This window comes from Astyanax mexicanus, chromosome 1 (assembly GCF_023375975.1).
Source record: "Astyanax mexicanus isolate ESR-SI-001 chromosome 1, AstMex3_surface, whole genome shotgun sequence".
Classification (NCBI taxonomy): domain Eukaryota; kingdom Metazoa; phylum Chordata; class Actinopteri; order Characiformes; family Acestrorhamphidae; genus Astyanax; species Astyanax mexicanus.
This window is the reverse complement of record NC_064408.1, coordinates 60,512,154-60,535,425: the sequence shown is the minus strand read 5'-3', so window position 1 is coordinate 60,535,425 and position 23,272 is coordinate 60,512,154. Positions and strand designations below refer to the sequence as shown.

General features: G+C 38.6%; 2 protein-coding genes across 3 annotated transcripts; one reads left to right on the top strand and one right to left on the bottom strand.

The window, feature by feature from the left end:
• Positions 1 to 1,672: 1,672 nt before the first annotated feature.
• Positions 1,673 to 9,329, bottom strand: cbr4 (carbonyl reductase 4). Of its 2 annotated transcripts, XM_049481239.1 has the most exons (8): positions 8,987 to 9,329; positions 8,803 to 8,815; positions 8,266 to 8,408; positions 7,503 to 7,653; positions 7,103 to 7,223; positions 6,785 to 6,918; positions 3,911 to 4,045; positions 1,673 to 2,307 (listed from the first exon to the last, which is right to left on the bottom strand). In XM_049481239.1, the coding sequence occupies exons 4-8, from the start codon at positions 7,645 to 7,647 to the stop codon at positions 2,129 to 2,131; spliced, it is 714 nt and encodes a 237-aa protein (XP_049337196.1). In that variant the 5' UTR covers positions 7,648 to 7,653; positions 8,266 to 8,408; positions 8,803 to 8,815; positions 8,987 to 9,329; the 3' UTR covers positions 1,673 to 2,128. The 2 variants fall into 2 exon arrangements, with proteins under 2 accessions (XP_049337196.1, XP_007245394.2); XM_007245332.4 differs by lacking the exons at positions 8,266 to 8,408; positions 8,803 to 8,815.
• Positions 9,294 to 22,366, top strand: trmt1l (tRNA methyltransferase 1-like). Its single transcript, XM_007245329.4, has 16 exons — positions 9,294 to 9,387; positions 13,120 to 13,254; positions 13,356 to 13,418; positions 13,571 to 13,684; positions 13,771 to 13,835; positions 14,046 to 14,202; positions 14,626 to 14,746; positions 14,844 to 14,923; positions 15,177 to 15,420; positions 15,800 to 16,012; positions 16,302 to 16,492; positions 16,610 to 16,688; positions 16,766 to 16,932; positions 19,562 to 19,627; positions 20,582 to 20,708; positions 21,675 to 22,366. Exons 1-16 carry the CDS (start codon positions 9,327 to 9,329, stop codon positions 21,883 to 21,885), a joined length of 2,094 nt encoding a protein of 697 aa, XP_007245391.1. The 5' UTR covers positions 9,294 to 9,326; the 3' UTR covers positions 21,886 to 22,366.
• Positions 22,367 to 23,272: the final 906 nt, after the last annotated feature.

Genomic DNA, 23,272 nt, shown 5'->3' with positions numbered 1-23,272 from the left:
CAGCACTCAGTACACTACACACACTTTAACACACACATTACCACGTTTACCACAGAGGCAGCACAACTACACAAGTTCCATACTTACATAAAAGTACAAAATAAAAAATAAAACATTTAAATACAGATAGAAAATACTTTAGGAAAAGTTGAAGTATGGTTTATATTTTTTACTCAAGTAAAAGTATAAAATACACACTCAAATTATTTATTTAAATTGAGATTCTAATTTCTTGATTTTATTTTTAAAAATATCCCAAACACTATAAAGAACAGTCTATTCAGAACTTACATATTCTTACTTTTGACCAATTTACTTGAGGACAGTGTTAAACTAATATAAAACTCTGTCAAATCTCAGTTACACACTGAAAAGTGTTGTGTTTAGACACATTAAACAGTGTTGTTAGAAGTTTTTGATTTGATAAATCACTAGAAGCAGAAATTATAGATAAATAATGCAAGCCAATGAACAATGCAAGAACAATGGAGAGCTTACTAGGTATTATGGTACTGTAGATTTAGTAACAATAGGGCTCAACCTAAGGTAAAGGTAAAATATAATATGGAAATATAATGTAGTTATAACAGGCCATGTTCTCATAGTCATATTTTTATTGTATTTTGTATTTGTGTTTTATGTCTGTGTTTTTGTACCATTTTGAGGCTTGTAAATAAATTAGAATAAGAGCTGGCCAGGCTAAAAGTACAGGGGTTCTTGGTTTTTGAAGGGTATTTTGGATCATTATTTTGATGAAGACGTCCTCTGGTTTACAGTATCTACATGTTTGTAGCGAACTGCTAACATTGATGATTCTTTCTGTTTTTTGGGAGTCATATGGGTGTTTTGATGTGCCATGTGAATTCTATTGTTTTTGCCCGCATTTATTTGGTCTTTCAGATTGTATCGTGACCTCCACAGTTCCTCTGAACTGCTATTTCTGTAAAACTCAGCACTGTAAAAACCACAAGGTGGAAACATGTTCCATTCCCCTGCATTGTTGCCATTGAATACTTTTATTTCTATATTTTTAGACAGCTGGTTAATGTGTTTATGAAGCTTGGAAATGTAATTTAGCTGACAGTGCCTCATTGCTTTATTTAGTGACATGCCTCAGGCTGGCAACAGGTCTGTTAATCTTTGCTAATAATTGCAATAAACTAAGTGTCCTAACTTTTGCACAGGCCACATTGATTATTTCTATTTGCTTATAATTATTGGGTGCTGAAAACCAAGTTTACACAAGTTTCTTTGCTGAAATATAGATATTAATCTTAATCAAATAGTTCACATTTTATTAGCAAAAACAGGTTAATATGTTTAGGTTGTGTTTGGCCATTTTATGCTGAAATATCCTAAAATTTGATTCATTCAAGTCACTGCTCATCACTAAAAAAACTTCAACTCCAGATTTCTATAGCTGAGGCTGTATAGACCACAGTGCATAAACTGTGTAATTAACATTAATAACTCTGTGGTCTCTTGTTTGTGATTTATGGGCTGAGAAAGAACCATTAGAGTAAATGAGTTATGTTCTGTCACAAGCTCAACCAACAGCCTTTCCTTTTAAAATGTGTTAACACTTCAGGTGTCTCACGTTGCTTCCTTTCAGGGTGAAGCAGGAGGTTTCACACAGTAAAATATATAAAAGATAAGGCCATTATAATGTGACTGAGAGTGTGAGACTGTTTATTTTGTGATAGAGTGGGAGTGAGGCTTAGTGTGCACATTAAAATTAACATTAATTTACTGTAAACTGCATTAATACCTGAATAATTTATCAGAAAGAACATCCAGACTCCTTCAGTCTGTCAGTCAGTTTTCCATAGACCAACCCTGAGATTTGATCGGAAAAGACCTGACTGAGAACAAATGATTACTGGATGCTCTCATAGTGCAGTAGAATGGTAGGCCATCAAATTCTCAAGGAGTGGAGCTGCAAAATGTGCAAAATGAAGCCAAGGGTCAGTTTTAAACTCTGAATAGTTTCCACAGCCAACAAAGTGTAGCCCCAAAAGAAGGCATCGTGTCCTCCTCTTCCAAGAACAGCACTATTTCTCAATAGAACAACATGCACCTCTAGTCCAATCAATAGCAGTTTACAGGCAGGTCTGGTGATAATTAGGCATCACATGACCAGCTGTAATCCTCCGTCCACCAGCAGAACCTGTCCTGTAACATAAGGTGTCTCCAGGAGGAACAGAACAGCCTGTGCTACTTCCTCTGGCTTCCCGAAACGACCCAATGGAATCCTCCTCCCCTCCACGTCCTCCTTCAGACCCGCCGCCATGTCTGTGCGGATGAGCCCTGAATGAGTCGCAACAAGAAGACAGAAGCTCAAAGCTTAAATACAGAGCAGAGACATACAAAACCATCTCCACCAAAACAAATGAAGACCTGTCTGATCATCAGAGATTGGATTAATATTGGCTTGAAATAATGCAGCATTATTTGAGCAATGTAAGTTGGATTGGTTGAACTGGGAGGAGTTTGGGTTGTTGAATGTATCTTGGAGAGAGGCATTTACACTGCTATAACATGACCTAAATAATAGGATTTGTAGCAGTTTTAAATGTGTCTTGGGTGTGTTTACATCATAAGCATAAGCATATGCTAAAGATGTACAGTCTTTAGAGACAATCTTCATTGCTACAGTACTTACAAAGTCTGTTCTAGGTAGCTGAATTGGCACAACATTGCTCTGATTAACTGGAAACAAATGAATCCATCCATCATTATCAGGGTTAGATGAGCGAGTAGATATTGCTTTCATTTATAAGACAACAGATCAGATTTAGTACACTTAGCAATTTTTACTGCACAAACATACTCCAACTATCTCAAGTATCTCAAAATATGCATAACCCATGCTTTCCCACTTATTTCATTAAACATTGTTCCAAAAGTAAAATTAAAACCAGGGAAATGTTCTTTTTTGTGTTCAGTGTTCCTGAAACAAAGTAAATACTATAACCAAATTAAAGAAGGTTTACATCAAAATGTTTACTTGAGTACATAGAGGGAGAATGAGAGAATACATTTAAAAAGAAGAAAATGGAGAAAAGTGGTGAAAAGAAAAAAGAAGAGAGGAGAGAAGAGAAAAAGAGTATTGGAGACTTAGGAAGAGAAGATGTGAGAAGAGAGGAAAAAAGAAGAAGAGAAGAGGACACACAAGAGAAGTGGAAAGAAGAGAAGAAAAGAAATACAGAAAGTAGAAGAGATGTGGAGAGAAGAGGTGAGAAGAGAAGTGAGAAAAAAAGAAGATGAGAGAGGACAAGAGGAGTGAAGAGAGGTGAAAGAAGAGAAGAAGAGAGAAGAAGGGAAGAGAAGAACAAAATATGGTAATAAGTGCTGAAATAAAAGAGAAGAGGAATAAAGAAAGAAAAAAGAGAAGGGAAAATGATTAAATAGAGAAAGAGTAGAAGGGAAGACAAAAGGTGAAAAAAAGAAGAGAAGTAGAGAGAAGAGAAGAAGAGAACTAAAGAAAGTAGAAGAGATATGGAGAGAAGAGGTGCGAAGAGAAGTGAGAAGAAAAGAAGAGAAGAGAAGTGCTGAAATAAAGAAGGATTAAATACAGAAAAAAGAGAAGGGAAAAGGATCAAAGAGAGAAAGAGGAGAAGGGAAGAGAAAAAATGAGAAGAGAAGTAGAGAGAAGGGAAGGGAAGAGAAGGGACATGAAGAGAAGAGAAGAGAAAAAAGGAGCAAAGAGAGAAGAAGGTAAGAAAAGAGAAAGAAGAAGAGAAGGGAAGAGGAGTGAAGAGTTGAGAATAGAAGAAGAGGATTTAAGAGAGAAAGAAAAGAAGGGAAGAGAAAAGGCGTAAAAAGAGAAAAGAATTAGAGAGAAGAAAAGTAGTAGAGAAGAGAAGAGAAGAGAAGAGAAGAGAAGAGAAGAGAAGAGAAGAGAAGGTACCTGGAGCCACTAAGTTGACTGTGATGTTTCTGGAGGCGAGCTCTCTGGCGAGGGAGCGTGTGAATCCCTCCAGGCCGGCTTTACTGGCGCTGTACACACACTGACCAGCGTTTCCCTTTACACCCACCACTGATCCTGACCAAACATCCCATCAATGTCCACATTTAATAAATCAACATTTACAGCACGTTTCATTAACAGGAGACGGCTCTGTTTACACACAGTCTAGGCACTTTTTAATAGATATTTATGTAAGACATACATCAGGCATAAAGAAAAGACTCCTAATAGATATCCAACATTATATCTCATGTTGTTCACTACTCCTGACTTAAAGAAGTGATCTGAGCAGGGCTGAGCAGTAATCACAAACACTTCTCTGCCGCCATCTGGTGGCTATTAGATTAATATACACAAAGCGTAAAGAGTTTCTTTAGCTTATTAGAGGAACCAACCACTGTCCACCATAATTCTATCTTTATATTGTTTATATAGTATAGTATCTACACTTTTAAAGGGAGGGACAATCTACCTGATCAATCAATGGATGTAGGTGTGCCTCATTTATCACTGTGTTTCTATAATTAGTTATGCCATTAAAACATGCTACCAATGCAGGCCAGTGTGCCAAGTGTGCCAAAGCTTTAGGAAAGTCAAGGTCAAGACAAGACACTGTCTGCATCATCATAATCCTAAGATTTGACTTTTCATTATTTATTTAGTATTTACTATAATCCTAAGTGAACCACAGTCAACAATCATTACACTAACTTTGTGGAAGTTTTTGCATCTTACTATCATATTACTTGCAATTACACGTTTTTACCACTAGACACAGGACCAAATTTACAAGCGCTCCTTCTGTCACATTAGGGGCTGAGCCCGCCATGAGCAACTAATGTACCCCACCAAGAACTAATACATAATAGCCAAAATCAAATTACATAGAGTATACCAGCTTGTATTTGTGTGTTAATGCTTTGAGCCACCACTAAAGGACATGCATTTCTGGACAAGTGGAGAGATCAGTTCATTTATAATGTGAACTGAGGAGGTAAAGAATATTTCAGTGTTTTACACAATCATGACTATGCAATCTGCCACATTCACTGCAAGAGCTCCCTGCTGCTCCAAAGTTAATATTAAAAAATAAAAGTTAGGAGGTGGGTTTTATTCAGGGTAGGGGTTCCACAGATAATATTATATAACCGTAGAATGGTCTTATTTGTTCTCTGTTCTGGAGCCATTAGGATTTGGTCCTGCATTTATAAACTGGGTTAAGTTATTATATAAACAACCAGAGGCTGCAATACAGAAAATGGACTGATTTCCCTGTATTTCTTGCTTGGTCGTGGCACGAGGCAGGGCTGCCCACTCTCTCCAAAGTTCTGCTTTGCTATAGAGGCCTTAGCTGTAGAAGTGCAGGAAACCCCAAATTTTCCAGGAGTGGCTGCAGGGGGTTCAACTCAAAAGCTGATGCTTTTTGCACATAATATATTATTATTTTTCACTGACCCAGCAAACTTTATGCCCACAAACTGCCATAATGCTGGGCCGTCAAATTATAATGAGAGTCTGTAAGTTGGCAGTCAGGCCATCAGTCCATGACTGGCTTTTGGAACTTGTAAAGGGTAGCAGATAATGAAAAAACTTTTGTTCCGGTTACTGAACAGATTAGACCAATACTATGATAAATGAGGAAAATTCTTAGACTATTTTAAAGTTTTGGGTAGTACTTAAATTAAAGCTTGGTATGGGGAGACCTCTATGCTACTAGGATAATTAACCAGTGGGCATTGTATAAGTATTACATATAATATTAGAGCATTGGGTCTTCAGCAGGATTTTTTTTTAGATTTGATGTGCTTGTTTTTTTCTTATTGTCTTCCTTCTTCAACTGGGCTGTTTCTATTGGTGTCATTATAATATAAAAAAATAACCAATAAAAGTTGTCAATCATTTAAAAATATATAAAAGTAATAAAATCATCCTGACTTTTAGAACAAAGTTTAAGGTAAGGTTAAATATATTTTGGGTTTTTGCAAGTGACATAATTTCAACATAATAATGTACTTTTACATACAAGATAAACATTTATCGATGGCAGCCACTACTAAAAGACATTTAGAAAAAAAAATATTTAATAATTATGGCATATTATTTAATAATAATAATAACAATAAAATTACAGTTGGTATGGAAAGTATTCAGACCCCGGAAAGTAATACCTATGACCATGTGATATTTTAGTTTTTCTTTTTAAATAAATTTACACAAATTTCTACATGTCTGTTTTTTTTAATCAAAATGGGGTGCGGGGCATACATTAATAAGAAATAAAATGGACTTCTTTGATTTTAGCAAATGACTGCAATGAAACAAAGAGATAAAAAAATGTAAAAGTGTCTGAATACTTTCCGTACCCACAGTATCTTGTTCTAATAAACTTTCTTTTAATATTGCAACATATTGTATGGTATTTCTCATCCAAATGGTTCTCTGATTAGGCTGAGTTTGACTGCATGATGCTTCTTACTGATTATATTTAAAATACATTTTATAACAAAGACAGGTTTCTGCTTTTAGTTTATTTTTTTGCACCACTTTCTCAGAACTGAAACACTGCTGTAGTATTTTTTCTACATGCAACAAAGCAGGGGTGGGCAACCAAGGGTCATAGTCCAGCACAGTTTACTGATCTCCTGCTCTACTTAACCTGGCAACTGTCAGAAAAATTTGTACACATGCACATTTTATTGCCATCCAGGTGTGGATATTGTATTAATAAATAAATATAAAATATAATAAATGTGATAAAATAATTAAAAGAGTGTGGTTTGTTGAAATGAGAGCCCAAGTTTTGTAATGTCTCACCTATGTTGACAATAGCACCTCCTTTACTTAGCATGCTCCGAAGAGCTGCTCTACAGGTAAACATAGAGCCAAGCAGGTTGGTGTGAAGAACAGAGACCATGTCCTCAGATTTACTCCTCATTAACAGTGCATCTCTGAAACACACACACACACACACACACACACACACACACACACACACACTTTAATAACAGAACTGGCCTCACATTATATATTTCTTTAGGTTAAAGCATCTTTAAGCATTTTCTAAGAGATTTTCTAAGAGACTATCTTGTCATGACCACACACACACACACACACACACACACACTTCCTCACCTATTGATGCCAGCTGAGTTAACCAGGTATCCCACAGGCCCACATGTCTTAGTAATGGTCTCAAACGCTCTCTGGACATCTTGTTCATTAGAAACATCACAGCTGATGCCAACATGATCTCCTGCAGTTTAACAGACACAACATGCAGTCAATCTGTGATCATTAAAATGAGCACATATACATTTACATATTTTGCCTACACAGCCTATTAATTAAAAAACAATGTAATTCAGTCTTTAATATGTTTTGAATAACAAGCAAGCTTATGTTACATATATCAGTACAAAACATTTATCATTAAAGAATAAACAATTAAGGCTTGATTGGCACATTTAATCCTTATAAGAGCAGTCAGGGAAAAAAAATGCAGAAAAATCATAATGCTTCACAGTTTATGCACCTCCAGGAAGTGAGTTTGCTTTAGTTTGTGCTGCTTCCAGGTTTCTGGACACCACCACAACTCTGTGCCCCCTTTGTGCCAACAGCTGTGCAACTGCACACCCAATGCCACGGGAACCCCCAAACACCACACCCAGTTTGGACATCACCCCCTAGAGTACAAAGAAGAAAACATTACTATGACACACTTCTAAACCAAGAAACCAGTGTTTCTCAGACACGTTCCTGGAGGCACCCTGCTCTGCAAATAAAAAATATATATATATATTTCTTGCTTTTAATGAGCTGATAAGATTAATATTGTGAGGTGGGTGATAAGAAATTAATACATGTGCAGGGCAGGGTCCACACCAAGTCCAGGACTGAAAAACACTGTTTTGAACTCGACCAGTGAAAATACAAACTACATAATCTCATCAGATATCATGTTCTAAACTCATCAAAACATGCAGCTCATATTAAGATATAAAAGCGGAAACTAAAATAGGTATCTAAAATGATATAATGTGTTTGTATAAGTAGTATAAGTACTTTCAGGGAAAATCACTGTTATTGTAGTGAACAAGTGTACCTCCTTAACTACATGTCTCTTTCTTAAAGGGGTTTAACATAAAGATTCTTCCATGAAGCACATATTTGTGAATACTGGGCTACCACTCCAGAGTCTGTAGGTTCTTACAGTACCAGCCAGTGTGTTTTGTTTTCTACACTGTAAATTAATACTAAAGTCATCCAGACTATGAAGGAACATATAAGGGACTTGCCGTTTCTGAGGCTGGTAACTCTGATGAACTTATCCTGTGCAACACGGATAGCGCCTGGTCTTCATTTTCTAGGGTGGTCCTGATGAGAACTCTTGACAAGTTCAGCACAGCTGTTAACTGACAACCATTCCAGGTGACACTACCTCATAGGGGTGGGCGATATGGCTCTAAAATAATATCACGATATTTCAGGGTATTTTTGCGATAACGATATACTTGGCGATATAGGAAAACTATAATATAAATTATTCATTTCAGGAATATAGTATAATAGTATAACAGTATAATCATAATGTTGCAAAATAAATAATGTAGCATAAAATAATATAAAGCAGCAAATAATATTGCAGAATATTTAGTGCATGCATATAAACTGCAAACTAAAACAATTATACAATAAATACACATAAAGCTTCACAGTAAATAATAGACTACTTTTAAGACAGAACAGCCCGATTATCACGATATGGATTTTTAATATCATATTTCTGTGTCACGATATATTTTATACGATATAATATTGCCCACCCCTACTACCTCATGAACCTGACTGAGAAAATGACTTTGAAGAATCTAAAATATGAAACATGATCTGGTTTATTTAACACTTTTTAAAGTTTACTAAATAATTCCATATCTCTTTATTCATAGTTTGGATAACTTTAAATTAGAGGTCCACTATATGTCATGCTGCTATGCAGTAAAGGCAGGTAACAGTTACCTGTCTTGTGAAGGTGAGTGAGGAGGGCAGGGTGTTGATACTGAGAGGCACAGCGGCGTCCTTTACTGCATGTGTTCAGATACAGGCGCACAGCAGCAGGGCTGCATTGAGTCTCTCTGTCACTGCTGTGCTGTGTTCTCTGTGTTCTCTGTGGTTCACAGGTAAGCGACCCTCTCACGGACTCACTCTCCCTTCAAACCATGCCCGCTGCGCATCGCCATATTGAACAGACTGACTGAAGCCACGCCCCCGCACAGCGTCACCGCCACACTCCGCCCCCATTGGTCCCTGCACGCAGCGTGCGTAGCGTTCTTCACGGACTCTACGTAACTAACTTAAAATGGCGGAGCTAAAGGAAGGGAACAGTGAGCAGCTTCACCAGGAGGACGCCAATATTAAAGGCAAGATAATCCCCTTATTACTTCTGTAACACCGCTATAACAGGGGTCTCTGCTTTAATGAAATTACAGTAATGAATCCAGGGCCGTGTTGCTGCACTAAATGCGCTTCTAAACACGACTTTTAAACTGCAGAAGTAAATATGGGCCTCCTCACGGAGCTCCACCACAGGGCCTAGATGTAAATAATGTAATTCCTAATAATACACGTGCAGTTTTGTGGGTAATGTTCATGAGTATATTTATGTACTTCCTTTTCATGGTGTTGAGATGTTCAGAGGTGAGTTAAAACTCCTGAAACACAGAGAACAAAGCGGTTGGACTGGGCTGTATTGTAGTGGTCTAATCGCGGAGCTCCGCAATAGGGCCGTACACTCGCAGCGGTGCCGTTAACTTAAAGGGCGCGTGGGGGCGCAATATTGTAACATAACAAAACAATACAGTGTACTAGACTGCGGTTAACTCTATAGAAAGATTGTATGCTCTGTTAGACTTCGGTCCCTGTGTCTTAAAAACTAAAAAATATATAGTATATGAAGAACCAAACACAAACACAAACCAAACACATATCCAAGACCAAGGAGATGGTGGTGGACTTCCGTAGGTCTGGACCACCCTTGCAGCCAGTCTCCATTGAGGGGGTTGATGTGGAGACAGTAAAGACCTACAAGTACCTTGGTCTGCAGCTGGACAACAAACTGGATTGGTCAACAAATACAGACACCCTGTACAGGAAGGGACAGAGCCGGCTCTATTTCTTGAGGAGACTGCGGTCCTTTAACATCTGTAAGAAGCTTCTGCAGATGTTCTACCAATCAATCGTGGCCAGCATTCTCTTCTACGCTGTGGTGTGCTGGGGAGGCAACATGAAGAGGAGAGATGCATCACGGCTGGACAAGCTGGTCAGGAGGGCCGGGGCAGTGGTTGGAATGGAGCTGGACTCTCTGGTTACAATAGCTGAGAGAAGCTTTGGATAAACTGCTTTCTATCATGAACAATGATAGTCACCCACTTCACACCACCATCATGAAGCAGAGGAGTGTGTTCAGTGGCAGACTGCTGTCACAGAGCTGCACAACAGACAGACTCAGAAAATCCTTCATTCCGAGAGCCATCAGACTCTTTAACTCCTCTCATCGGGGACGGGATGCTGCTGACGACTGAGTTTAATCCAGGCACACCACTTGGACATTATTCAACAACTTAATTATTTATATTAACACTTCCCCAACCTCACTTACATTTAAGTATACCTTACTCATGATTGGGTATTCACATTTTCACATTATCTTTTTAGAACTGTCTTGTAACGTATGCATACTTATATTATATTATATTTCTATGTCACATCAGTCACTTTCGTAATCGATGTCATTGCACTTTACTCTGTTAATTATTTAATTATTTATGACCATTAGCAAGATCTACTGCACTGCTCCGTTTACAGATAGATCCTTACCTTGTATAGTTAGTTTTTTTTTTTTAATAGCCTTATATATTTTCTATTCTTCTGTGTTTTGATTTGTCTGAGTATGTTTCTTATTGTATTGTGTTGTTGCTGCTGGATGCCTAAATTTCCTTCGGGATAAATAAAGTATCCATCCATCCATCCATCCATCCATCCATCCATCCATCCATCCATCCATCCATCCATCCATCCATCCATCCATCCATCCATCCATCCATCCATCCATCCATCCATCCATCCATCCATCCATCCATCCATCCATCCATCCATCCATCCATCCATCCATCCATCCATCCATCCATCCATCCATCCATCCATCCATCCATCCATCCATCCATCCATCCATCCATCCATCCATCCATCCATCCATCCATCCATCCATCCATCCATCCATCCATCCATCCATCCATCCATCCATCCATCCATCCATCCATCCATCCATCCATCCATCCATCCATCCATCCATCCATCCATCCATCCATCCATCCATCCATCCATCCATCCATCCATCCATCCATCCATCCATCCATCCATCCATCCATCCATCCATCCATCCATCCATCCATCCATCCATCCATCCATCCATCCATCCATCCATCCATCCATCCATCCATCCATCCATCCATCCATCCATCCATCCATCCATCCATCCATCCATCCATCCATCCATCCATCCATCCATCCATCCATCCATCCATCCATCCATCCATCCATCCATCCATCCATCCATCCATCCATCCATCCATCCATCCATCCATCCATCCATCCATCCATCCATCCATCCATCCATCCATCCATCCATCCATCCATCCATCCATCCATCCATCCATCCATCCATCCATCCATCCATCCATCCATCCATCCATCCATCCATCCATCCATCCATCCATCCATCCATCCATCCATCCATCCATCCATCCATCCATCCATCCATCCATCCATCCATCCATCCATCCATCCATCCATCCATCCATCCATCCATCCATCCATCCATCCATCCATCCATCCATCCATCCATCCATCCATCCATCCATCCATCCATCCATCCATCCATCCATCCATCCATCCATCCATCCATCCATCCATCCATCCATCCATCCATCCATCCATCCATCCATCCATCCATCCATCCATCCATCCATCCATCCATCCATCCATCCATCCATCCATCCATCCATCCATCCATCCATCCATCCATCCATCCATCCATCCATCCATCCATCCATCCATCCATCCATCCATCCATCCATCCATCCATCCATCCATCCATCCATCCATCCATCCATCCATCCATCCATCCATCCATCCATCCATCCATCCATCCATCCATCCATCCATCCATCCATCCATCCATCCATCCATCCATCCATCCATCCATCCATCCATCCATCCATCCATCCATCCATCCATCACGTTAGGCTATTAGCTAGCTAGAGAAGACACTGTGCAAATATAACCATATAACTATAGCTTAGCTTACTAAGTTAGCTACAATAGATTGTTTTTGATTTTCCCTGTTTGTAAATAAATTCCTAATGAATTTGGTCCTTTAGAGAACAGAACATTTTTATTTATTTATTTATTTATTTTATGTTATCTTTTAAACTTTTTTATGGAACCATTTATCCCAAAAGAGCCCAGGTCCAGTTCTGAATATTGATGCCAAATTTTGACTTAAATCAGATAAATTCAGTGAGCAGCTTTATTAAGGTTAACACAAATAACACATCAACAGTTTTAAAACCTGTATCTTAACATATATGATAATCATGATATTTTCTATAGTCTTTATTTGTATGTTTGTTCACATATAACAGTGAACAGTATTTTAGCCTGTAATGTAGTGACCAGTGTTTCAATAACTGTGACTCCATACACACAGTGTGCACTGCAGTAGGTGACAATAATTTATTCAACTACATCGTCCAAAAAAGTTGTTACACACTTTTCACACACTGTCCTAATGATGCTCTCAGGATGTTCAGTATATGTAATTTAGGAACTTTGGAGTTTAAGCAAATAACAGCGTGCTGTAAGGAACTTTCTAATTCTTTTAAAGGGTCTGTGACACCTACATCACAATGGGCTCTTTTGGGTTAAGATGTTAAATAATCCTCTACATAAGAGTTATGTATTGTAAATAATGTTGTCTATTAAAATCCATATTTATACTTTCAGGAGGTTCTTTATTTTGCTTTAATTTTATAAGTCCACTTTACTAAGAACCCTCAGTGTGTTATAATGTCACTGGTCTGTTTTGTTCTTAGCTGTTGAAGACCCACTGCAGATGGAAGCAGCATCTGAAAAAGAGAGCAAGCAGGTTTCTGTTAATGAAGCCACGTCCACTGAAGCTGTGAAAAGTGAAGACAGTCAATTACAGACCCCCACTTCCACAGGCTCTGGTAATACGAGAAATGAGCTTATTTTATTGCTTGGTTTCTCAGTGACACCTCTGAAATAGGAGATGTGGGAGATGTTAAATTGACCACTATCTTTGTTTCAGAGAGGCATGTGTCTATTCAGACGACACTGGAGGGGCTGGAGATACTAGTGGACTTAAATGGAGGTAATGAATATGTTTGTAAAGATGTATAATATTGGAATTTCTTGCTAATTCTAATATCTAATATGGACCAGTTGTTCCTTTCATTGCTGTTGCTTTTTTTTAAGCATTTAAAAACAATTCTGATATCATCATGGTTCTCTCTAAACTCACAGCTGGTAGGAAGTCCTGTCCGTTGTGTCCAGAGGAGAAATTCAAGGCCTGCTACAGCCACAAACTGAGACGCCACCTGCAGAACCTACACTGGAAAGTCTATGTGGAATTTGAAGGTAATTGTCTGTGTAAATGCATTACCTAACCACTATGCACTTCACCTTTGATAGCTGACTGCTAATGTTCGTTTTGGTTTTCGCAGGTCAGAGAATGTGCATTTGTCATTTGCCCTGCAGACAGATGAAGAACAGTCTAGGCTCAGACCAGGTGAACCTCTTATGTCTTATGTGTGATACTTAAATACTTTCATTCTATTTATCTCTCCTGTAAAACAAAGTAACCCTACAATAAATAGTAAAATATAACAATATTTCTGTCACTTTTTTGAGGCTGAAGTTGATTCTGTAGTTAGTAAAAAAAAAGTTTTAATCTATCTGTTCTTTTATTGCCCCCAATATATGTGTGTATGTTGTCCAGAGTCAAGCACGGCTGGTTGCCCACTACCATTGTGTTGTGTGCTCAGTCACCATTGCCCGAAAAACAGACATGATCAGTCATCTCAAACGGCATGTCAACAAGGGAGAAACTGAAGCCAGCTATTCAGGCACCTCAGATGTATCATTTGAGGATATGGGTGAGAGTTTTCTCTATGCATCACCATACTTCAGAGTATTTTCACGGCTATATGTATGGGGCTGCGCGGTTTTAAGCTTTTCAGGTCTGTTTTCTACATATTATGATGAGTATTATGATGAGTGTTCGTGTGCCAAAATTATTCCCACCATCTGTGACAGGCAATCCAAGGGAGTGTCGCAGGCCTGGATAAAATCCTGCGTGATTCTTGCCAACACTGGCCAAGAGCATACATGATAAATGCCATTTTTTTGACTTTAGGAAAGCATGTATTAGTTTTCGCCCTGTCAGCTTGGTAGCATCGGAAGCACAATTAGAAATCTAGATATTGCTCATGATTTAGGAAACAGACAATTACATAACCAGAAATAGATGTTTATATTATTATGTTTATCACGCTCTGCCTGTCTGTGTTTTTTTTTAGTGCCAGGTGGACAGGCCTATGAGATTATGAAAGAATTGGGCACAAATGTGCAACTTATGCCTAACCATAGCACACCCCAGAAAACAGACACCTACTTCAACCGAAAGATGAAAACCAACAGGTCAGAGTTACTTTTAAAATATAATAAACAGTGCAATTAAGATAAATGCCCTGTTTATCCATGTGACCTGAAACTTTTCTACTATTATGTTTTTTAGGCAGCTGGTGTTTTGCTCTCTTGCTGTTCTTGCTGAAGAAAGGAGTCCATTGGAATGTCTTGATGCTTTTGGAGCCACAGGTAGGTCTTGTTCTCCATGGCTCTGGTTACTATATAGATTAATATATAAGAGTAGATCAAGGAGAAGACCCTTACATGCATGATGTTCAATGTACTATATTTATTAATCATTATTTATTCTGATAGTAGATTTTTTTTTTAAATATGATTAGTTATGGTGGATTAACAATACTGATAATTCAGTCTTGATGCTTCTGTTTTGGTTGGCTACTTGTTTCAGGTCACAGTATTGTGTCTGGTTATTTCTTTTAAGGTATAATGGGTCTTCAGTGGGCCAAGCATCTCCGCAATGCTGTTAAAGTGACCATAAATGACATCAATGAAGCCTGTGTGAAGATGATTAAGGAAAACTGCCACCTGAATCACATCCGCGCAGACGGGGGACGCACGCCCCGGCAGCCGGAGGGGGCAGGGGACAGCGACACTCCCATTGCCACTGTGGAGGTGTCCAAGATGGACGCCAATGTCATCATGCACCTGAGAGCCTTTGACTACATGTGAGATCAGCTACATAGATACTATATAGATGTCAGGCAGCTACATAGATAAACAGACAGAACCTGGAGAGTTTTGGACAGTTTTAAGAGCAGTGTATTTATTTCAGTATTTACCCCAATAAACATGATCGCAGTTTCTTTTATAATACTGTTCTGACCTGAGTATTACAAGTTCCATTCTTTTTTTAGACTATTATGCTTTAAAACAGTGCTCTAAATGGAACTGATAATTGCCACGGCCTTGTTAGGACCCTTCAAACCAAGCATTTGTTTTATTTACAGTTTGTTTAAAGCATCGATTAAATGTGCATGTACAGTATGTTATTGTCATTATGCTCATCAGTTTTAAGTGATTTTCTTTTTCTTTTAATAATATTAGACATCTAGACCCATTTGGAACAGCAGTGAACTACCTGGATGCAGCATTTCGAAATGTGCGTAATTTGGGGATAGTATCTGTGACCTCGACGGACACTGGCTCGCTCTACTCCAAATCATTGAATGTGACACTCCGCCATTACGGCTGCCAGATTGTCAGGACGGAGTATTACAGGGAACTGGCTGCACGAATGGTGGTGGCCTCAATAGCTAGGTATAGCTGTTATCTCTTTTTTTTTTTTTTTTTACCTCTATCAAACCATAAGTTAGACCTGTTTAACAAAAGCAAATCAAATAGATTTAGTACATAATCAGTAAAATGAAGCACTGACAACAGTAGAAAGTGTAATTTAATAAGCCATACCAATGATAAATTGCCAAAGTTGGCCCTAGTTGAACTTCATTTGAGCCTGCTTAGGGGTTTAAGATTATTTTTGCCAAACCATTTGGCAAAGAAAGCTGATGACCTTAATCTTAAAAAACGTGTGTGCTTGTGTCCGCAGGGCTGCAGCACGCTGTAATAAAGGTATTGAGGTGCTTTTAGCAGTGGCTCTGGAGCATTTTGTGCTGGTGGTGGTACGGGTGCTCAGAGGCCCCACACAGGCCGACGAGTCGGCCAAGAAACTGCGTCAGCTCCTGCACTGCCAGTGGTGTGAGGAGAGGGTGTTCCTGAAGCCGGGCAGCATGGTGGAGGGTGAGTCCACTACTGTAGCCAACATGAAAGCCTAGTTTTACTTTTTATTGTCTTGTGGTGATAATTTTTAGTAGCTAACCTGGTTATAATATGTTCTTTTGTAATCTGATCTCTCAGAGAATCTGTACAGACAGTTGCCTTGTCAGTGTCATGGGAGCATGCCAGGGAAGACTGCTGTGGAGCTCGGGCCTCTCTGGTTAGATGCTGTTTCATCTCCAGCTAGTGTTCATTATTAGTTGAAGAGCATTGGCTTTAATCTCTCCTCTTTCTCAGGTCAGGCTCTCTCTTCAACACTGGCTTCCTGAGACGGATGCTGGTGGCGGCAGTGCAGCACAGCATGGAGGATATCCAGCCTCTAGTGAAGACTCTGATCTGTGAGGCCGACTGCACCACACTCAAGTCCTTCTCTGTCACCGGCCACTCGGTTCTAGCCAATCAAGGTATGGTACTAGCCTCAAAAGAGAACCTTATATTTTAGCTTGCAGTGTATGCTATATGATATACTTGATTAGTACATATAATCGATAAGTACATCTGTTTCGATATATCCACCTTATAACATTTTATAATTCAGTAGAAGGAATCAGGTCATGTTTATTCAGCTCCTAACACACCTGATTTAGCTAATTGTTAAAATAACAATCCCTTACTAAGATAAAGTAGTGTACTGAGGCAGATGCCACTAAATGTGCATGACAGGAAGTCCTCCAGGACCAGGGTTGGTAGACAATTCTAGATGATCACCAGTTCCGATTGTGGAGTTCACAGGTTCACATGTTTCCATCAGACACAATGATCTATCGTTTTTGCACTTAAATTTGATGTACAGAGGTCCAGGAAACTATCCTGGATGCTTGACGCCCAGGACCAGAATCAATAGCTGAGAACTAGGAATAACAATAACATAAAAAAATAGATAAAATAAAATTGAAAATGCCTCCATGCCTGCAAATTGTACCAGTGCATTCTGGGACACTACCTGCATAGTGTTTGGTAACCTTTTTATTCATGGATAGATTAGACAAGAGTTGACTAATTATGTACATATAAATTATATACATATAAATGTGAACCTTCAGGTTGGAGTGACTCAAAAATGGTCAATGATATATGTATGTATATATATATATATATACAGTTGTGGTCAAAAGTTTACATGCACTTGTAAAAAAAACATAATGTTATGGCTGTCTTGAGTTTTCAATAAGTTCTACAACTCTTATTTTTCTGTGATAGAGTGATCGGAACACATACATGTTTGTCACAAAAAACAGTCATAAAATTTGGTTCTTTCATAAATTTATTATGGGTCTGCTGAAAATGTCACCAAATCTGCTGGGTCAAAAATATACATACAGCAACAAAATTTGTCAATTTTGGTGATGTAGCGAGTTGTGTCAATCAAATTAGCTTCATGTCATGGCCTCTTCACTTCTTGTAAGTGATTCTGATTGACTACAGCTGTTGACTTCTCATGAGCCCATTTAAATAGGGCTCATTTGACCCAGTGATTAGACTCAGCTACAAAAGCTACAATGGGAAAGTCAAAGGAACTCAGTGTGGATCTGAAAAAGCGAATTATTGACTTGAACAAGTCAGGGAAGTCACTTGGAGCCATTTCAAAGCAGCTACAGGTCCCAAGAGCAACTGTGCAGACAATTATACGCAAGTATAAAGTGCATGGAACAGTTGTGTCACTGCCACGATCAGGAAGAAAACGCAAGCTATCACATGCTGCCGAGAGGAGATTGGTCAGGATGGTCAAGAGTCAACCAAGAATCACCAAGAAGCAGGTCTGCAAGGATTTGGAAGCTGATGGAACACAGGTGTCAGTCTCCACAGTCAAGCGTGTTTTACATCGCCATGGACTGAGAGGCTGCCGTGCAAGAAAGAAGCCCTTGCTCCAGAAAAGGCACCTTAAGACTCGGCTGAAGTTTGCTGCTGATCACATGGACAAAGATAAAACCTTCTGGAGGAAAGTTCTCTGGTCAGACGAAACAAAAATTGAGCTGTTTGGCCACAACACCCAGCAATATGTTTGGAGGAGAAAAGGTGAGGCCTTTAATCCCAGGAACACCATGCCTACTGTCAAGCATGGTGGTGGTAGTATTATGCTCTGGGGATGTTTTGCTGCCAGTGGAACTGGTTCTTTGCAGAAAGTAAATGGGATAATGAAGAAGGAGGATTACCTCCAAATTCTGCAGGAAAACTTAAAACCATCAGCCTGAAGGTTGGGTCTTGGGCGCAGTTGGGTGTTCCAACAAGACAATGACCCAAAACACACATCAAAAGTGGTAAAGGAATGGCTAAACCAGGCTAGAATTAAGGTTTTAGAATGGCCTTCCCAAAGTCCTGACTTAAACCCCATTGAGAACATGTGGACAGTGCTAAAGAAACGGGTTCATGCAAGAAAACCATCACATTTAGCTGAACTGCACCAATTCTGTCAAGAAGAGTGGTCAAACATTCGACCTGAAGCTTGCCAGGAGCTTGTGGATGGCTACCAAAAGCGCCTAGTTGCCGTGAAAATGGCCAAGGGACATGTAACCAAATACTAATGTTGCTGTATGTATATTTTTGACCCAGCAGATTTGGTGACATTTTCAGCAGACCCATAATAAATTTATGAAAGAACCAAATTTTATGACTGTTTTTTGTGACAAACATGTATGTGTTCCGATCACTCTATCACAGAAAAATAAGAGTTGTAGAACTTATTGAAAACTCAAGACAGCCATAACATTATGTTTTTTTACAAGTGTATGTAAACTTTTGACCACAACTGTATGTATATATGTTTCTAATTTCTAATTTTTTTTATTAGTTTTCTAATATACTTTTATCTTATTTGATATTGCAAATTCATATGCTGAGTACTCATCTCATATAATGAAATTATATGAGATTAATCTTTTCTCCTTGTACAAAATAAGCAGTGGTTTGTTTCCGGTGTCCAGGATCTTTTACTAAAACAAAACAAGAAATCCCATATTTATTGTTAAATGCTTCCTCTTTGGGTTTGGGTTGTTGTTGAATTTGCTGAACAGTGATCTTTTTTTGTCTTGGCAGTGGAGTGTGGTGTCGTCATCAAAACTTTACAGAAGGTGGAGGAAGCTGACACTGCTGACCAATCAGGTAGGGGAACAGTAAGCAGGTTTCACTTGATATTCAGAGATTGGGTCACTTTTTCCATTGCACAACGTAAACCTGCTGCAGGCAGCTCTAGCACAGTGTTCCAAGACACTGAGCACAGTAGAGTCATTTCAGTTTTATTCACAGCACAGGAGTGCTCAAGAGGATTATATTGTACGAACAACATTTCTCCCAAATTCCAAATAAAAATATTGTCATTTAGAGCATTTATTTGCAGAAAATAAGAAATGGCTGAAATAACAAAAAAAAATGCAGAGCTTTCAGACCTCAAATAATGCAAAGCAAACAAGTTCATGTTCATAAAGTTTTAAGAGTTCAGAAATCAATATTTAGTGGAATAACCCTGTTTTTTAATCACAGTTTTCATATAGGCATGCTCTCCTCCACCAGTCTTATACACTGCTTTTGGATAACTTTATGCCACTCCTGGTGCAAAACATCAAGCAGTTCAGCTTGATTTGATGGCTTGTGATCATCCATCTTCCTTTTTCCAGAGCTGTAATATGTAGTTAGCAGTGTGCTTAGCCCTGAGGGGGAAGGATGCTGATCAGTGGATCATCCCAATGATTTTAAAGCTGTTATAATGTAGCAACAAGAATAAGTACAAGAAATATGTTCAAGGTAACGCTCACACTTACAGTATAACAAGTATAACAATGAACAGCATATGTGGTTCAAAGAATCTGTAATTGGAAGAAGGAGGGCATTAAAGCTGTTTTTATATAATATTATTTATTTCTTAGTAAAAGGGCTAGAAATCCTTTAAACATATGTCTTGTGATGAAAATGGCCTATTGATGTTACAGTCTTAATTAGCATAAGAGACTTTGAAGAAAACTCAAATAACAATTTGTGTTTTATGTTCTGAATAATATCACTGTTCTGTTACTACTAGTATAACAAACACATCCTATTACTAACTGTGTTTCTACTCAGGAAAGAGGAAGACTGGAGAAGAATCTAGTAATGTTGTGAAAAAGCTAAAATCAGATGCTTCACTGGAGCATCCTGCTTTCTACTACAGCATTCATCGCCACAGCATCCGAGGCATGAACATGCCCAAGTGAGTCCACTCTCATCACTTTCATATCTTTAATGCGATTTGATGATTTACATTCAGATCCTGCTTACTGTGCAGTAATTTACATAGGAAAGTGTGTATAAGAATGAAGAGTCTTGTTGTGGAACTTCTACAACTACCACTCTCATACAGTCCAATTGAGAGCATTAGTTTATACCAGTGGAGAGCTACCATCCTACCTAACCCCCAGCACACCTGATGCAACGTACTGTATTGCAGCACTCAGAAGTCCCTGTATGGCTGAATAGAGAGTGTTAGATTTGGGATTGAGTTGGAACCTGCAGTGAGCTAGCAGTCCAGAAGGAGACAACTCCACTCCAGGCTGAAGACCACTGAATATTACAGAAATACAGTGCATTTCTACCATTTGTAAAATTGTGAATATAATCCAAAAGTTTGAAATCAGTTTTATGAATAATATAGAAGCAATATTGTAACAGATCGACTGCATAGAAAAAATAATCTGGACTGATCACTAATACAAAAGTTCCCAGCTCATTCCTCTCATCTCCCAGCTCATCTCTTCAACTCGTACCAAAGTACTGGATGTAACACATTTCCACTGCTCCACAGATCAGTGAAGATCAACATTTTGCAGTGTTACATGTTTTAAATCAGCTGGAATCAGTGGAGAAATAATTAAGCTGTGAATGTTATAATAAATAGATCATTCAGAAAACTATTCAAAACAGTGATTGATCAGACTGATATAGAATTGTTATTTATAAATATGTTTACAAGTTTCTAAAAATTGAAATGTGAAATATCACATTTAAAATGATGTTATTGTATATATATAAAATAATCTGAAGTTTTATAATATTAAGCAAGTTATTATTTAATAAAATAGCATATTATTATTACAGGTAATTTCAAACTTATGAATGGTGTTGTGTTAGGCTGTGATAGTTATGAGTGTTTAATATTTACCCTCTTCTTCTGTCTCAGATTGAATAAGTTCCTGCAGTATCTGACTGAGGCCGGATTCAGAGTGAGCCGCACCCACTTTGACCCCACAGGTGTTCGTACTGATGCCACACTGGAGCAGTTTAAGTCTGTGCTTACCAAATACAGCGTGCCCACCTACTCCTCAGCGCCCCCAGGTGGCACCCAGGGGCATGGCATTACCACAGAGGACACAGCCCACAAGACTGATTGATGGACTTTTTTTTAAGGAATAACGAAGTTAAACAGAGTTTTTTGGATGTTTTTAAAATGTCTATGTGACAGAGGGATTCCATTTATATCTGCTGAGTTATGAGCATACTTCCCTGCTGTGCTGCTCTGACAGCGCTTGCATTTCCACTGACTCCGCATTAACACATTTCAGGAGGATGTTTTGCTGAATACAACACCAGGATTTTGTTTCTTTGATGCACTGAGACTTTGTGCCACCTGAGCTTTTGTCTTTTTTTTTTTGTGAAAATGAGAAGGTTTTCATTGGCAGAACAAAAACTGAGCCCACAAGCTTTCAGTATCTTTATTTATTTTTTTGTGTTTAAGTGAGAGTATTTATGGGGGTTTTTTTTTTCACTTTTTGTCGCAGCTTTCTTTATCTGCTTTTGTATTCTTTTTAAATTTGATTTTCTGAAAAGAGCTGCATAAACATTCATATGATCAGGAATAAACTATAAAGGCATGACCTGTCCCATTGTCTCATTTGTATGTCTTAGTTTATGTAAACAGTGACCAGAAGGGCAAGAATCTGCTGATATGATACATATCACAATATGTGGTTTATTCTTCAATATATTGGGTTATATTAAATACTTTAATGTCTGTTTCACACAACAAAACTTTTTCAGTCATCAGACATTCACACTACATGAATGGTTGTGCTTTATTCTTAATCCTGATTCTTTCAGTTATTGTGGCTTTCACACTAACTGACTATCCAACACATGGTCACAAATTGCAATATTTTTCACCATGGGAAATTGTAGACCCATCTGGCTTCTCTCCAAAAACATGTTTTTATTGGGAAGACACATGGGAGCTAAACACATGCCAAGTAGCAATGCCATGCAAAATATATGTTGGTTGCACACACGGTTCTTTTTCTTTGTGATCCCAAAATACGATAAAAACATGCTAAAATTGTGTAGTGTGAACTATAGGCATAAAAAAGGTAAATAAAATCAGTAATACAATAGCATTAAAACCACACCACCAAGTTTAACTGTTAATGCAGTCAGATTCATAATACCTAAAAATAGAGAACAACACTAATATCCAACAATCTGTGTTTAAATACAAAACCCAAAATGAACCAGAGTCTGTACATGTAAACTATTGATTAAAAATCGAAAATGAGTTTGAATCCCCGTCATGCTGCTTGTTATCAGCAGCTGGAGTCCTGAGGGAGCACAATCGGCCTTGCTCTCTCTGGGTGGGTAGATGGCGCTCTCTCCACAGCACTCTGTAGGGGATGTTGGTCAGCCCAGGTGTCAGTTAGCTGTGCTGCACTTTTTCTCCAAGTACACTGTTCCTGATAATTCTGCATCAGCAGCAGTTGGAAAAGAGGCAGAGTCTTACTTCACTTTCAG